We start from the raw sequence: 15,984 nt of genomic DNA, 5'->3' as shown, positions 1-15,984 counted from the left end.
ATTTTTCCCCTTGGACCTCATTGACAGAGGTTCTGTGGGCATTTTTTTGGAGCTGGGTGAAATTTATTCGATGAGTAGTAAATTAGCCTGAAAATACATTTTTTGAGGCAACATAATTTTAAAAGCAAAAGCAAAAAAAGTTGAAAGTTAATTTTGAAACCAAATATTTCAACTTTTTGTTTTGAAATGGTGTTTGATTTAGCAATTGAGCTAATTTAAAATACTAAATCAAAAGAGTAAAAGAAATCACCCCAAGATGGAATAAAAAAAGAAAGGATGGGGGCATTGTTTGGGGTTAAACAAAACATTTAGTTGGACTCAGAACAACACTTTTTGGTTCTGTCCCTGAAATTGAGACGAGGCTTTGGAATATGTATAGCCATCCCCAATTCCTTTCTCTGGTGATACTGCAGAGGTACTGGTGTCCCCTGACACTGTTATCTGTAGCATCATGATTTAGGCATACCTTAAATAAATTCACAAACATGTTTTGTAAGAAGATATTTTTTTCAATGTCATAATGTATTCATTATGGTCAGACCATTTAGCCAGAAAATGTTGCAGACATTTACGTTAAATACCTGTGATACGTTAGCATTTTTGGCATCTGCTTGCCACAGTAGAATTATATCAAAGCTAAAACTAGATCTAATTGTCTATACAAATTATAGACGCTTCCATTTGGTCTTTTAATTTTAAAGGTTTCTTTTAATACATAAATGTTAAATTATTACTAGCAAAATGATAAGGCATTTTAAGCTCTTGCATCTAAATTTTCTGACACATTACAGGGTAAAGTATTTTTAATGTTTTTTCTCAAATGGATTTTAAACTGATGTATTTCTAGTCCCATATTTTTTATTTTGTGATTCTAAGCTTGAATCTAATCATCACGTTGCATTTGTGCTCTACAGCTGAAAGGATGAACGTTTACTTAATAGATTACACATTAAAAGAGTGATGAACATCTGAGAGAGCAGCATTTTAGTACAAATATTTAAAACTCTGAGCACAGTGGATCATCTATTTTCAAACTCTCATTTGGATTTTAGGTTGGCTGCATCTTTTCAGAAATCTAGAAAACCATGAGAAAGAATGCACTATGTGATAAATATACCGAGCCTCTTTCAATGCCATCAGTGTTTTGTAACTTTTGGAATAAGTGGAATTATTTACTATAACTTTTCCTTCTTAACTGCTGGTTTTAGTAAAAACATATTGGCAACATTTAATGTTTTAGCTAAAGTATCTGTTCCTTTGACTGCATATACACTAGGGGTTTCAGTTCATGTATTCTTACCTGGTGTTAACAATCAAATTTTAAAAAGGCCCACATAGAAAACTACACGTGCTTCTGTAAAGGCAGGATTGTAATAGGGTGTGGCAGAGGAGGGAATTAAATCAGATGGGATACACTCTCCAGGGGAAACAAACATCTATTTAGAAATCTTGGAGAATATCCTCTTTACTTTCTAAATTATTTTTTCTGACTCTGCCTTTTTTTTCTTTACTTTACAGGGTAATCAGGAAGCTACAGCACCTCCTGACACAATGGCGCAGCCTTATGCCTCAGCTCAGTTCGCTCCACCTCAGAATGGGATCCCGGCAGAATATACAGCCCCACACCCCCATCCAGCTCCAGACTACACAGGCCAGACCACAGTTCCAGAGCACACGTTAAACATGTACCCTCCTGCTCAGACACACACTGAACAGAGTGCAGCTGACACAAATGCACAAACTGTCTCCGGCACAGCCACAGTAAGTTCTGGTTTCTTATATTTTTGAAGATGTATATCTCAAGTTACAAAAATGTCTATTGATAAAGCTCTTTCTTATGTTGCATTTAATGGTTGTAAACTTGAATTTTATTTATGGTTATTCAAAATAATATAGGGTCCAAAATAGATTCAGTCTTTTTTCTTTGAACTTTGAGGATATTCTTCTTCCACTTGTGGTGCCTCTCATCAAGCCAGCGGGTGGAGCAGTATCTGGTGGCACTTGTTTTCAAAATTATTTTCCTTTTTGAATATCCAAACATGCAAAATTATATATGAAGAACAAATATTTAAATGGTTGTATACGATTTAACCTGTTTAGAGCTGGGCACAACATTCATTTGAAGAAAAACAGTGAATTTGTTTTACTGATATTCATGACCCCTTCTTATTCACTTTTCACAAAGGTTTATTTGAATAAAACTTTATTCTCAAAAATTTTCGGAAAAGGGATAGTGTTGCAAATATTTGTGCAAATATGAATAATCATCATGAGTATCTGCAACAGAAGTGCTTGTGCAGCCATCTTGAAAGCTTTCTGTGGGTTTGGAAATCATCAAATAATGGAACTGAAACAACACCATGTGACTTATCCGCCCAGTGGGTGCAAACAGCAAATTACAAATCGTGACTATTCCAAGTAATAGTATGCAAATAAATGTTAGGTTTAGATCTTAACATAAAACCTCCATAGAACAATTTTAAATTGTGAATAGTTTCATAAAAATTGGTGTCTATTTGTGGAAATATTAAGAACTGAAAAAGGGAATCAAATTTCTGTCTGTCTTGACAACTTTTTTTTAAAACTAATATATAAGTGTGTAAGGGATCTAAGTAAAGGAGTGACCAATATTTGATGCTGAGCTCCCACCCTCTGAAAATCAGACACTTTAAAAGTGTCTCCCAAGTCGAACAACCAAAAACTGTGACTCTCAAAATCACTGTTCACTTTTGAAAATATTGGCTGAAAACTAAACATTATAACATTGGTTTATTAAGGTCCTGGTTTGAGGGCTGTCCCTTGAATCTGAGATAGAAGGCTTGGGTTTTTTCCACCACATTTTTTTGTGAAGGGTGCAGTTCCTTTAACTATTTCTGTCTCAAAACATTTTATCCTTCCATAATAGCTGATGCTGTTACACTTCCCCTGGTTGTAGGAAGATGAGAAAATGTCTCACTCAGAAATTAAAACAAATGCTTCTCTGTGCATCATCCAGCAGATATGCTCTAAAAATGTGCCACTGATGCCCTTCCTGTATGCCTCCAAGCATTACGCAGTGACCAATCAATGGATTGTTCTGAGGGTATTTAAGCACCTTGCCATGTTACTTCTACCATTACATAAATATAAGTGAGAATGCATTCTCATTCTAAATGGTATTATTTTTCACAGTGTATAATACATTCTATACACTATGTACAGGAACAGAGGACTTGCCATAACACAGCAGACCAGTGGTCTACCTAGTTCACTGCTGTATTCTTTCTGACATTCACCAATATTAGATGCTTCTCCGGAAGATAGAAAATACAGTGTCATGGACAATTATGAAAACCTACTCATATGAGAACTTTCTTCCCAATCTCCCCAATAAGAAGCCACCTTGTGGCCCAGAGTATTAGGAGCTATATCCTTTCCTAACAAAAAAGTTTTTGTCCTGTTTATTATACCTGTGGATATTCTCATTAATGTCTAGTTATTTTGGGGATCATACTAAACCTCTGGACTCAAAGGTATTGTGATACTTAATTCCAGTTTTAGGGTTTGTATAATAAATGTTTCCTGTTATAGTTTTAAATTGGGTAGCATTGAATTTCATTAAACGCCTGCTTGTTCTTATATTATGGGAAAAATTAACTAGGAACATCCTATTTACTTTCTCTAGTCCATTAATTAATCTATATACCTCTGTAACGTGACCTTTTATTCACTTCTTCACTAAGCTGTTCATGTACTAGTATAATGTCTTATGTTATTTCGATCCCATTCATTAAATAGCATACCATTTTGTTTGTTGTTTTGATCACTACTACACGTTGGGCTGATCACAATGACACCCAGCTCAGTCCCTTCATGTTTGTTTCTTTGGAATTCCTGGATTTATACCAGTCAGTCCTAGGATGAAATCCTGGCTGTATTGAAGTCCCTGGAAAAACTCCTATTGACATCAGTGGGGCCAAGATTTCACCTCTGGTGACCTGTTGCTTTTTAAGTGTGTTTGACTGCCTCATTTATTATCAACTCAGTCTGACAATCTCATTGTTTTTAGTAGGAAAGAGCACAGAACTGTAGTAGGTATTTCCTCAACGTCCTCTGTGGAAAAGAGTGATGAAAAGAAATCATTTAGTTTGTCTTCAATGGCCTTATCTTCCTCAATTACTCCCTTGAATCCATGGTGCTCCAGCAGATGCAGTTATTCCTTTGCAAGTTTCCTCCTTCTGACACAATAATAGAAATGTTATTTCTTTTATGTCTTCGGCTATCTGTTTTTCCTAGTCTTCTTAGTTCTGCTAATTTCCAGGTTCCGCTTTATTGAGTGTAAATATTTTAATTTCCTTGCCTTTGACTTAATCTTTTTGAAGAGCTACCTCATTTTTTCTGAAATCCTTGTCTAAAATGTAATGTAACAGTGAAAGTTGTTGGCACAATACCTCCATGGAGAAAGATGAACTTAATTATATTGTAATCATTGTTACTTTTAAAGGGTGGCAAATCTGGCCCTATTCAATACTTAATACATATGCTATTTAATGTGAATTGTCTTGTTGCACTTACTTAGGATCTTAGAAATTAGAGATGGAAAAGATGTATTTGGAAATGTAAGCCATCCCATATCTAAGATGGTTTGTTGCCTACACTATCTTTTTTATGTAATTCGGATTTAATTTAGAAACCAGTAAAAAACAATATCATCCAACAATTTGCAGACAAAGTCAAAACTGTAATCAATTGACAACATATGGCATTTTATACTTGATATAGTACAAATGAAGATTAAAGGTGAATTCTCTAAGGATCTCCACTATTCAACTGAGCCTCATCATTACTTAACTGCTAAAAATCTCCCACAAATTTCCAATCTTTTGTTCAAATTCATTATGGGTATCAGCTTCTATAAACTGTTATGATCTACCTTATAAATTGTTAGCACTTTATGGCTTTCCATCATATTTGTGAACACCGCATAAACATCATGCAAAAAGATACATGCAGATGGAACGTTGCACCCAGGCAGAACCCCAGTGAATTCAGTGGGGTTTGTGAGGGCTTTAGGATCCACCTGTATGCATCACTTTGCGGATTGGTGTCTAATAGTACATGTTGTTTTTAATCAGAAAATGTAACATTACAAATTAATACTACTATGTCAGCATTGTAACTCAAAGTGATGTTCACATCTGAAGGAAAAGATGCCTTAGCTACCAGCAAAATGTTGTTGGGGTAGTGAATTTCCGGACTTTCTAAATTTCAGGAGCAATCTGGTTGTCCACTGGAGTGTTTGGTTGGTAGCTTTCAGATATTTTTAGGTAGCTCTCAGATGTTCAGTTGTGTAACGTGCAATATGACATGAGACATTTTTGAAAAACTGTCTAGGCTGGCTATTCACAAAGGAGTTCTAGCTGGATAAAAATGGGAGGTTTAGTAAAACAGCTTTTGGAGAGAAGCAAGCATTTGAAATGCGTGTAATAATTCTAATCAATATGCACAACTGTGTGTATTTAAGGCTGTGGATCCAACTGTAAAGTAAAAGAATTATGTTAGTGTAATGAAAAATGAATATTACAACTGAAAACAATATTCATAAAATATCAGAAAGATTCTGTGGGGATTTTTGAAAATGCTGAAAAGAAATGCCTTCTATCACCCCTGCAAGAAATGATCCATACCAAACTTAAAAACATGCTCTCTAAACTAATTGTCCCTGTGGCTTTCTCAGTGTATCAAAGCTTCTCTCTTTTTGTCGACCAGAGTCTCAACCTTCGGGGCTGGGGCTGGCTTCACTTTGTGTCTTGTACAGCCCCAAGTATAACAGTATTAATATTGTTAGTATTTGGTGTAAGACAGTGACATTTCTTTTGGGTCATTTTATCAGAAAATTGGGTAAAATCCTGGCCCCATTGAAGTCAGTGGCAACACTCCCATTGACTTAAATGGGCCAGGATTTCACCCATCAACTTTACTCCAGGTTTGAAATTTCCATATACGTGATTCTAAGCACTAGTGCAACAGTAAGTTTGAAGGATTGGTCCATTAATGAATAAACTCTAGGGGCCTTATTTACTGTTGCCCTGCACCTTGTGGAGTCATTTACACTAGTTGCAAAGTGAGTATAAAATGCTACCAAGCCAGAATGGTGGAAGTGACTACACAAGGTGCAGGATATCAGTGACTCCTGCCTTAGGAGATGTGTAACATTTCCTGTATCGTTTAGATTCAGACAAATACTACACTCAGAGCATAAATGTGTTTTTTCTTTTATAAAAATACAGTCTTCTTTTGCCATGAGTTTTACGTTAATGGATCCTTTTCTTCTCTCCCCCTGCTCCTGCATTTTTTAGTCCCTAAATATTGTGCCCCACCTCCTTATACTTTTGCCCTCTTGGAGTTTCAGTCACAGAACCCACATGGTAATGCATTGGTGATTTTCCTTCACTGGTTGCTCCTGACTTTCTAGCAGACTCCTAAACTAGTTTTGGCAGCTTTGAAATTGTCCTTGTTGATGAGTTGATCAGACCTGCCTTGTCAGACAGAGATGCTGTTTTCCTTAAACATAGTTATAATTCTGAGGAGTTTATGTATTTTTTTTTCTGGTTGCCAGTAAGGCTTAGCACAGTGGAAATCCCTCTTGGTTCTCCTCTCAGATTCCTTGTTAGCAAAGAAATAATAATTTCCTGAGCAAGAGAAAATTAGCAAATTTTGCAGAGACACATTCCTAAGCAGGGGCCAGTCAGGTCTTCCTGACTTCTTGCTTGAATTTCCACTTTGTAATTCAGAAGTTTAACTCATTTCAGGGAGCCTAATCTTGCAGTGATCATTCATGCAAATGGTCCTTACTAACTGAGCATAGTCCCATTGGCTTCCGTGGGCATACTCATGGGACTAAGTGTCACAGGATTGGGCCAAAAAGTGTATTTTCCCATATGATGGGGTGTATAGACCCCACGCTGTAGCAGCCAGGAAGGGGTTAATAGATGGGTCATTTACCTGACTAGCTGTGACTAACTGCCTGATTAACCACAGCTGGGATAAAAGGCAGCAGCTCAACCAGAGGAAGACAACTACCAGAGTGCATATCTACACTTCAGCTTGGAGCAAACCTCCCAGGCCAGGTCAACTACAGCTCCTGTAAGCATGTTAAAAAGATAGTGCGGATGTTGCGATGCTGGTGGAGGCTCAGGTTAGCCACCCAATCCATATTTTTTGCTTTGTTTATATGGGCAAACAAATTCTATTCTTGGAGAGGTGACTCTCACTCTACAAGTCATATTTGTTGGGCCAAACTGCTCGTGGGTTCATTTGCATGGCTTGGATTGATTTCGGTAGTAGTTATCTAAGGGCATAATCTGTATCTAATTCTGCCTGTGTGATACAGTAGACAGCATAAAATCATTTGCTGCTTAAATATGTTATGTTTACTGGAGTTCTGCAATATTTCCCATTCTAAATATATGGAATGTCTCAGTAGAAATATGTACCATAGCCAGGTAAGCATGAAGATTTTTTTTTATCGTGTGTGTGTGAGAGCGAGAGAGAAAACACAGTGCTACAAAATTAATTTGCTTCTGCATTAGTGAAACCAAGGTGTCATTCTACAACCATTTTACATTGGGCTGTGATCTCATCAGATTTCACAAGCTAAGCAGCGTTTGATCAGATCTGTACTTAGATAGGAGACCTCTAGGGAAAATGAAGGTTCTTCAGGAAGCAGTGTTGGTGATTCAGTACATGGCACTCTTCCCTCTGCACCAGTTCTCAGAATCAATACTCAGCATGGTATTAGGAGATACTGTGCTGTTGGAGTTTTCAGATGAGATGTAATACAGAGGTCCTGACCTCCTGTGATCATTAAAGATGACATGGCACTTTTCACAAGAGAGAGAACATTAACCTCAGTGCTGTGGCCAGATTTCAACTTAGGTAATTGCATTTTTGGCTACCTAAATTCCTGCTGTTTCAGTTAGATATGGTATTTTTCCCTTTTGACCTAAACTGATGTACTGTATAGTGATGTTTGCTGTTACACTTACCCTGTTTCACTCTAGAGGTAGCTGTATTTTATTGGTGGGTGAAGCAATTCATATAGTTTGTACCTTCAGTTAGTAAGTTTTGTGCTATGCTCAGAGATCTGTCTGGATCAGTTGTTTCCAAACTTTAGAGGTTTCGTTCCCCCTCTTTGTCTTAAATAGTCCAGACTCGTTGATCTTCCAGGCACATTGCAAAGCCTATCTGTTAGAGCAGGAATTTGGGAAAGCTAAGGATCTTTTGGGGTGAATGTCAGAGGTGGAGAGAGATTGATTTAATTCACAGTATGTTTTGCTGATTTGTGGCAGCAGAAATGTCAGGGATCTATGGTGTGTTGGTTTGGTGGAGGGTTTCATATTGTGTTTTTAAAAATTATGGGCAACATAAACCTTCTGTGGTATTGCTTTAGCTAAATACAGATAAATGAACGAATTAAATAGGTAGATCGGTACCACTATGCTCTGTTTTTTCTGTGGGGTGTTTTATTTCTTCGGGGGGGAAGGGAACGGATTGTTTGCTTCTTCTTTGTCTGTTCATCTCTGGAGGGCGTCCATCCTCATCCCCCTTCCTGGGAGGCTCCATTCCCTATTCACCAGAAAGCAATCTGCTGCTTGAGTTGGGGGTGCCCATTGGTACCTCTGTGAGGCAGATTTTTTATATTCTTACAGTGGACCAGAGTGTCATGGAAGAAGAGATATTAAGGGAAAATTGGGCCTGTAATCTATTCCTTCAGTTTGCAGCTTTGCCTGTATGCATTATTCTTGGGGCTGACTGCATTAAAAGGCCATTAGAAGAAGGAAAGGACAGGTAGCTTCTTAGAAGTCACCCAGTGCTTTCCTCTGAGCTACAAGAGTATATTTGTAGTTTGAGGTTGGACCAACTTTTCACTGGATGGATATTCTGCTTGTGCTTCTGATGCTAGCCCACTATTTTATTGGCAGCAGATCTTGAACATAGGTTCTGAGTTCATGCCCCCTCTTGTGGACTTCAAATGGACAGAATTAAAAGTAAGACAATAGTGGCTCACATTTGCTTTCTCTCTATTTGGAAGACACATGGAGCAGAAGGTAACTGTCTATTGCGTCTCCAAAAAGGGCTATTCAGAGGACTGTGCTTCCCTATGGGGAAAAATAATTCTACATGATATGTGAACACGTGGGCTTCTAGAATGAAGCTGCATCTTATAGATCTGATTTCCCAGTGATTGAAAAATGTATTGAATTATTTTATGTCTACTATCAATGTATGCTAAGTTTAGGCAAAATATCATTTTCGCATTGCTATATCAATTCCACATTTTGTTGTCCATATCCAGACACCTTAGCCAATAGCATTCTGGATACATAATAATACTTCGAGAGATGTTACGACAATGTTTATTTCATCTAAATCATATCCTGCTGACACTGGCTGTTGTACCAGCAGGGTGGGCTGGTTGAATCATATTATGTATTCTATCCACTCCCAACCTCATCTTAAACAAAATATTCTGAAGCGTGCCTGTTTCAACCCTCCAAGCATTTTTCACCCAAAAAAGCAAGCAAGGTAGTCAAAATCTGCACGTACGGAACAGTGGAGAGATCAAAACTGCCATCACAAATGGATAACATAATATCATGCCAGTATTGGAAGCCACTGTAATAGCTTGGGATCATACTATTTATTACTTCTGAGGAGCTTCCTTGCTGAGAATACTGTATGTAAACTTTGTAACTAAGCCCTCATGTATATTTCCTTGCTTACGCTAAAGAATAGCAGTAATATCTCACTCACTTGTAGGACTGGATGTGTCAGCACATGTTGTACAATTACATCCTCACAAGTTTGACAACAGCAGACTTTTGAAAAAAAAACTCCCTGCCCTTTTGGGACTCAGTCTGAAGTTTTTATGCAGGCAAAAATCACTGTGATGCCACTGGAGATTTTGCCTGTGTCAGGAAGTCAGGATCAAGCTCTTAGTGAACCAAAATGTATAATACTTTTAACATCTCACTGGTAATTGAGAAAGGCTTCAAATTGACTGTGCCTTCCACAACCCCATGCAGCCTTAGACCTTTTCCTATATTCCCTAGTCAGAGGATTCCATTGTGACAGATATGACAGTTTCCTGCCATATCCTGGACAAACCTTATTGAATTAAGTTTCAGTATCTTAGGAGTTCATTGTATTAAAGATGCTAATATTTATGTATTATTGTGGGATTGTTCCTTAAGGGGGTGTCAGAAATAATGTCAATCCTGTGAAATGTTATGAGCTTCAGAGATCTCTCAAAACAATGGGCCAGAAAAGACGGAACTTTTAGTTGAGTGGGTTCCCTAGGAAATACCTGGGAGGAGGAGAATGCAAATTAACCACTTCCAGACCATCCTTTTTTAAGCTGCACCTCAAGGAGAAACCCACTGTCTACTGATCACCTGTTACACAAGGACAGGATCAGAGGCCCAAACTGTATAAAAGAGTGACTCTCGGGTTCATGGATGAGATTGGTCTGAGCTAACAGCTGTTATGAACTTGTGAGCACAGAAAACCCCCTTGGTGGGGTTGAATGACTGTTCACCTGCCAGACCCCTTGTTGGAGTCAGAGGATGATCTCTGGTAAGAAAATTAGTATGCATGTAGGTACTTATATTATATACTATGTTTTCTCTGTAATGCATTAATTTTAAGAATAAATGGGCTGTCTGGTAACTTCACTGTGGCAATTATACTATTTATAGTCTCTGAGGAGATGGCAAAATAGGCCTGTTTAGGCAGTTTGTCTTGTTGGGGTATTCACAGTGTAGCCAGGGTACTGTGCAGTCTGGAAATACCCCGGCCAGGGCCAAGAGAGAGAGAAAGGTGTGTCTGCACAAGAAAGGTGATGAGTGGGGCACTGGAAGACAGCGTAGGTGCCCTTGCTGGACCACAGAAGCAGAATATAAGTGCAGTTGCCCAGAATTGCAATACCCATTCTTTGCTGGGCCTGCTGAAATAGTGATTTGGCTTTGACTCTACTCAGCACTTTGATCTGCCATCTGTCAGTGGATTTTTGGGGACCAGCAAGCAGCTATATAGCAGCATTGTTATCAGCTTTGGTGATATTGTCACAAGCCTCACCATATTTAGTATCCTCTTAATGCCCAAACTTCTGTATCACTTTGATTACACAAAAGTCTCTGGTTTTATCCACTCCCTCTCAGTAAATGTCTACCACTTACGGTGTGGAAAAAAGATTGAAAATGTGCTTAAAACCAGAAGATGAATTAAAAAGACCCCAGATTTATAATTCTTAAAATATTGTGAGTTTTAAAATCAAACGTCTGATTTTTTTAATGTTTGTGGTTGACAGTACCGCATTAGTGATGCTAATGCCCAAAATAAGTGAGGGGCTGGCTTTATCGATTATACTATGTCTCGATGGACAAAGAGGTTGCTTCCTTTAATTGTGTTATCTCAATCAAATTAGCTTAACATGATTGGAAAGCCCTCTTAATGCTCGGTATGATGCAGGTGAAACTTTTAGATCAGTCTGCTGGTTGGCATTACCCGCTCAAAATGATCTAAAAAATGTTATCTTATGAGGACTTTTCAATCATGTTAAGCTAACTCTTTTTGCCTATCAGACAGGGACATAGTTACTAACACCCCCACATCCTGAAAAAGTTATTTCTGACTCCCTCTTCCCTTGTCAACACAGAATCTTTTCTGATCTCCCAAATAAAATCAACCAATTAAACAATTTCAGGCAGTTCCCTGGCTCAGTAGTGAAAGAGTTAACAATACTTGATTTCAAATCTTTTTGCTCCTTATATTCTCCTCTCCTCATTCCCAATTCTTTTCATATTTCACTGACTTTTTCTTCTCTCTGCAGTCTAAGTATCTGTGGCATCCAAATGCTTTGCCATGTGTAGGGTTCTGATGTCTCAAGAAAAACATTTGAGTACTATATTCTGCTGAATAAACAAAGCACAGATTTCAAAGGGGACTTTGTTACAGTGAAATAGCTAATTACTACTTAAATTGTATTTGACCTTCTGCATCTCTTCTTCACAGTATAACATAAATTAAAATTGATCCTTATCTTTTTTTTGGTGGGAGGTGAAAATTAACTCCCATTTTCACTGTGTATAGGAGTAGCCCACGAGACTCAGCTAATGATGCTTCTCCCCCTTCCCTCCATAATTGTCATGCAAGTGGTAGCCGTTTGTTTGCAATTTTATCAGAAGTGGACAATTTTTCATGGCAACACTTACAGTTGCAATGTAATCTGAGAAGCAATAGTGCTTTGTGTAATGGCTGGATTCAGAGGATAATATATGTGGCCTTTTAGGCCAAGTAAACCCTGGAACATCCCAGATCCTTGCTATGTGTGAGGCCAACCATTCAACAGAAAGGTCAGTAAGTCAAGGGAGCAATAATTAAATGAAACCTAACAGACCCGTAGCCAAAAGCTGGGGAGATAACGATTTCTTAAAGACGACCTCTTCTCCATCCCAGCTCTTTATGCTTGATTTCTGTTAACTTGAAATCCCTTGCCCAGGGTTGCACAGCAAACTGTGGTTACTCCTCTACATGGCTACAGATGGGTGGGGGAAAGGTTGGTTTAGTGACTCATCTTATGATATGTTACAACTTTTTTCCCCACATAGCATGTTTTAAAATGCCTTTTCACTTGGTTACACCTCCAATTTCCCTCCCCCCCAACAGCCGTCTGTCCCCTCCTTTTTCATCCTTTCCCCCATGACAATCTGCTGAGGTTCCCAGAATTGAGTGTTACCATGTTATCCCTCTCAGTCTTAGCAGGTGAGCGTTAAGCTGGGTGACAGCTCTCTGACACACTAGCTTGTCTGCCTTGCCAACAAACTCTGCCAGTCCAAACCTTATCTGCCAGGTAAAAACCAGTGTGCCCCCAGCTCCCGAGTTCCCCAGCGATGTCTCACTGTAGTGTCCAGCCCACGTAGTGAATATTCACATAAGTTAAGATTGTTGCTCCTTTAAAGAGATAATACACAGCAGCTCATTAATTTAACCGTTTTTTGACAAATACACTTACTTCGGTCACAGCACTGAATTAGTGACTAGTAAAAGTAAAACAGGCTATTTAACAAAAGGACATAGAATTAAGTGATACCAAGTATAAGGAATAAAGACAAAGGGTTACAAGCAAACAAAAGTAAAAATATGCTTCTAAAACTAAAACTTAATTTCAGCAAATTAGGTTTCTCACCTATACTCAGTTCCCAGGGACTTAAACCCCCTTGGCTGAAGGATCCAATGTTCTGTGATTCCAAGAGCTCTGGCTCCTTGTATCCCCCAAGTGATGGATACCAAAATGGCTTTATATTTCTGCTTCAATCTCCAAAAGTTCATTGACCCTGTTACAAGAGACAGGAGGGCCTCCTGCTGATCTTCCCTTCCTGTTGATTTCCCTCCTCCTCCTGATTCATACATAAATGAGGCTTCCATCATTTTGATTCCATAATGCTTAAGTTACATGGGAGACAGGTAGATTGCTACCTTCCCTCCTGTGTGGGAGAGAACCTGTTTGTCCCTGTGTTTGGTCACAGATGTTAAAGTATAATATCAGTGAATATTACAATTCCTCATGTAATGTTAATGCACACATTTCACAATTATATTAATTACCAATGTGTCACAGACTTTCATCAAAGACCTCACTGTATACGCTTCTATAATACAGTAATATTGTATACAATCAGTTGATTCAGTTGCTAATCACTTGACGTTCAGATCCTGTCTTTATAGCCCAGTAAACCTTTGAAATATGTTCTTTGAAAAGTAAGCCCAGGCCTAGCTTCTCTCCCGCTGGGAGGTAGATGCCATAAAATTCATTGACCTTGTTTCAAGAGGAAGGAGGGCTTCCTTGGGATGCGGTCTCCATCCCCTATCGAGATTATATAGTAATCTTTCCCCACTTGCTCTCCTGATCGCTCTGTTTACCTTGCATATAAATGTGCTTTTCTTTGCATTCAGCCATACCTTGCCTAATTTATATTGGAGACACATTCAGTTAGGTGGAACCACATTCCTTTGTCTGGAACAGGCATGGCTTAGGAACTGCTTGCCAAATACATGTTAAGAACACATTTGCAGCACATATCTATATCTATTGTACATACATCATACAATGATTTTCAGAACCAGCATGTTATCACTTTGTATATGATACCGTACATGACCCCTTTTAGAGATAGATTATGATAAAAGTGTGTTAGCTGGACTGATATATATGTCAGGCCTGACGAGAGCTGCTGACAGTAGCGAACCACCAATAGGTCTCTGAGTGTGTGTGTGAGAGAGAGACACACATGCTCTCTCTCGCGCTCTCTCCCTTTCTCTTTCTCATTTCCTTTTATAGCACTATTTATATGTCTAACCTATGTATGGCTCACTTACTGTTATTCCTTGGCTGACATGTCCTTTCCTGTGATCAGCTAGGGAGAGTCACTTAATTCAACCATTTTTCTTTACCTCTCCAGCAATACTAGTAAGGCACATGTCAGTTGACACAAAGGCACTTCCTGGCTGACCTCAGGAATAGATCCACCCACAAATTTCCAGCAGTGTGTTATATGCCACAGTTTAGCAATGATATGGCAGATCCTAGGTGATGTCACAGCCAAAAGTAAGTAAAGAACAAACTCGTCATTTCACTGGCATGTGTTCTAGTGCCAACTAGATGCTATAGTTTCGTTTGGTACTGAACTAGATTGGGGAGTAAGGGAAGGGAGGTCCAGTAAAGATGTTGCATAGTATTTGGCTTTTTTGTGATATGTGGCATTATTTGAAAACTCATTGGGAGCTGAGAGTGATCAGCAGTTCTGAAAATGCTCGGGTGACAGTTTTTAGAAATTCCAGGTGGAGAGATAAGTACAGGGGTGTTCTGTGTATGGCTGCTGAAACAAAGTGCCTTTAAACTAGCAGCACATGCTTAATCTTCCTCTAGATATGAACAGGGCCGGCTCCAGCATTTCTGCCGCCCCAAGCAAAAAAAAAAAAAAAAAAAAGCCGCGATCGGCGGCGGCAATTGGAAGAAAAAGAAAAAAAAAGCCGCGATCGGCGGCGGCAGTTCAGCGGCAGGTCCTTCGCTCCTAGAGGGAGTGAGGGACCTGCCGCCCCCAAATTGCCGCAGGTGCCGCCCCTCTCCCTTGGCCGCCCCAAGCACCTGCTTGTTAAGCTGGTGCCTGGAGCCGGCCCTGGGTATGAATCTTGCTATTAGTTGAGGATTAATATTGTATTGAAATAGTGTTAATATGGAAAGCCCGGTCTGCATGTTGAGATCTGTGCTGCAGGCAGAGGAGGACTGGGGTAGGTTTCTGCTTCCCCGCTCTCATTTGAAGATCCACATATAACCAGGAGATCCATCCAATCTCCCTGACAATAGGATCTGGCCCTCAGTAATGAAACCATGTGTAGCTGGTTCTGTAATTACAGATTAGTTACCTTTTATAGAGTGTAGGAGGGAAGGGGGACAAGTGCATTAATGATTCTAATCTCCAGTGGATTTATAATTACAGTGTTTAATGTGGATATAAACAGAGCTGAAAGGAGAGTGTTCTTTAGTAATTTATTACCCATTTTTGTATTCCTTTGTGTACAAAAAGAATGGTATTAGTCAATATAATACAGTCATAATACAGATACAGTAACATATTTAATTATTTTTAAAGCAGCACTTCTGAAATTGATTTTACCATCACTGCCCTAAGTCTGCCCACACTTGCCCTCTTCTTTACCATCAGCTTTAAAGTTTCATATAGTTGCTAGTCCCTGTCTAAAACAATTTAAAATTTTACACATGCAAGAACTAGTTTATTAAAATACACATTTAAATAGGCTACTTATGCCAAAAAGTGTGCATTGTTCTTCTCTCAAGGGGAAAGAAAAAGCCCTCTTCTATTTTTCTCTTTATGAAACCCGTTTAATTGGACAATATAGAATAGAGTCATTAGCTCCACAAAG

At 38.8% G+C, this 15,984-nt stretch overlaps 1 protein-coding gene across 9 annotated transcripts in view; it reads left to right on the top strand.

Annotated features, from left to right (window-relative positions):
* Positions 1-15,984, top strand: part of RBFOX1 (RNA binding fox-1 homolog 1) — a 414,111-nt gene that overhangs the window by 205,206 nt on the left and 192,921 nt on the right. For 8 of the 9 annotated variants that reach the window (XM_065412636.1, XM_065412632.1, XM_065412628.1 and 5 more), the window contains exon 2: positions 1,519-1,761. In XM_065412636.1, the coding sequence (XP_065268708.1) occupies positions 1,519-1,761 (243 nt within the window). Of the gene's footprint in view, positions 1-1,518; positions 1,762-15,984 lie in introns of those variants that run through there. The other variant, XM_065412637.1, reaches the window with a different exon arrangement.

This window comes from Emys orbicularis, chromosome 10, assembly GCF_028017835.1.
Source record: "Emys orbicularis isolate rEmyOrb1 chromosome 10, rEmyOrb1.hap1, whole genome shotgun sequence".
Classification (NCBI taxonomy): Eukaryota; Metazoa; Chordata; order Testudines; family Emydidae; genus Emys; species Emys orbicularis.
The sequence above is the reverse complement of the archived record's forward strand: the minus strand, read 5'-3'. Positions and strand labels throughout refer to the sequence as shown.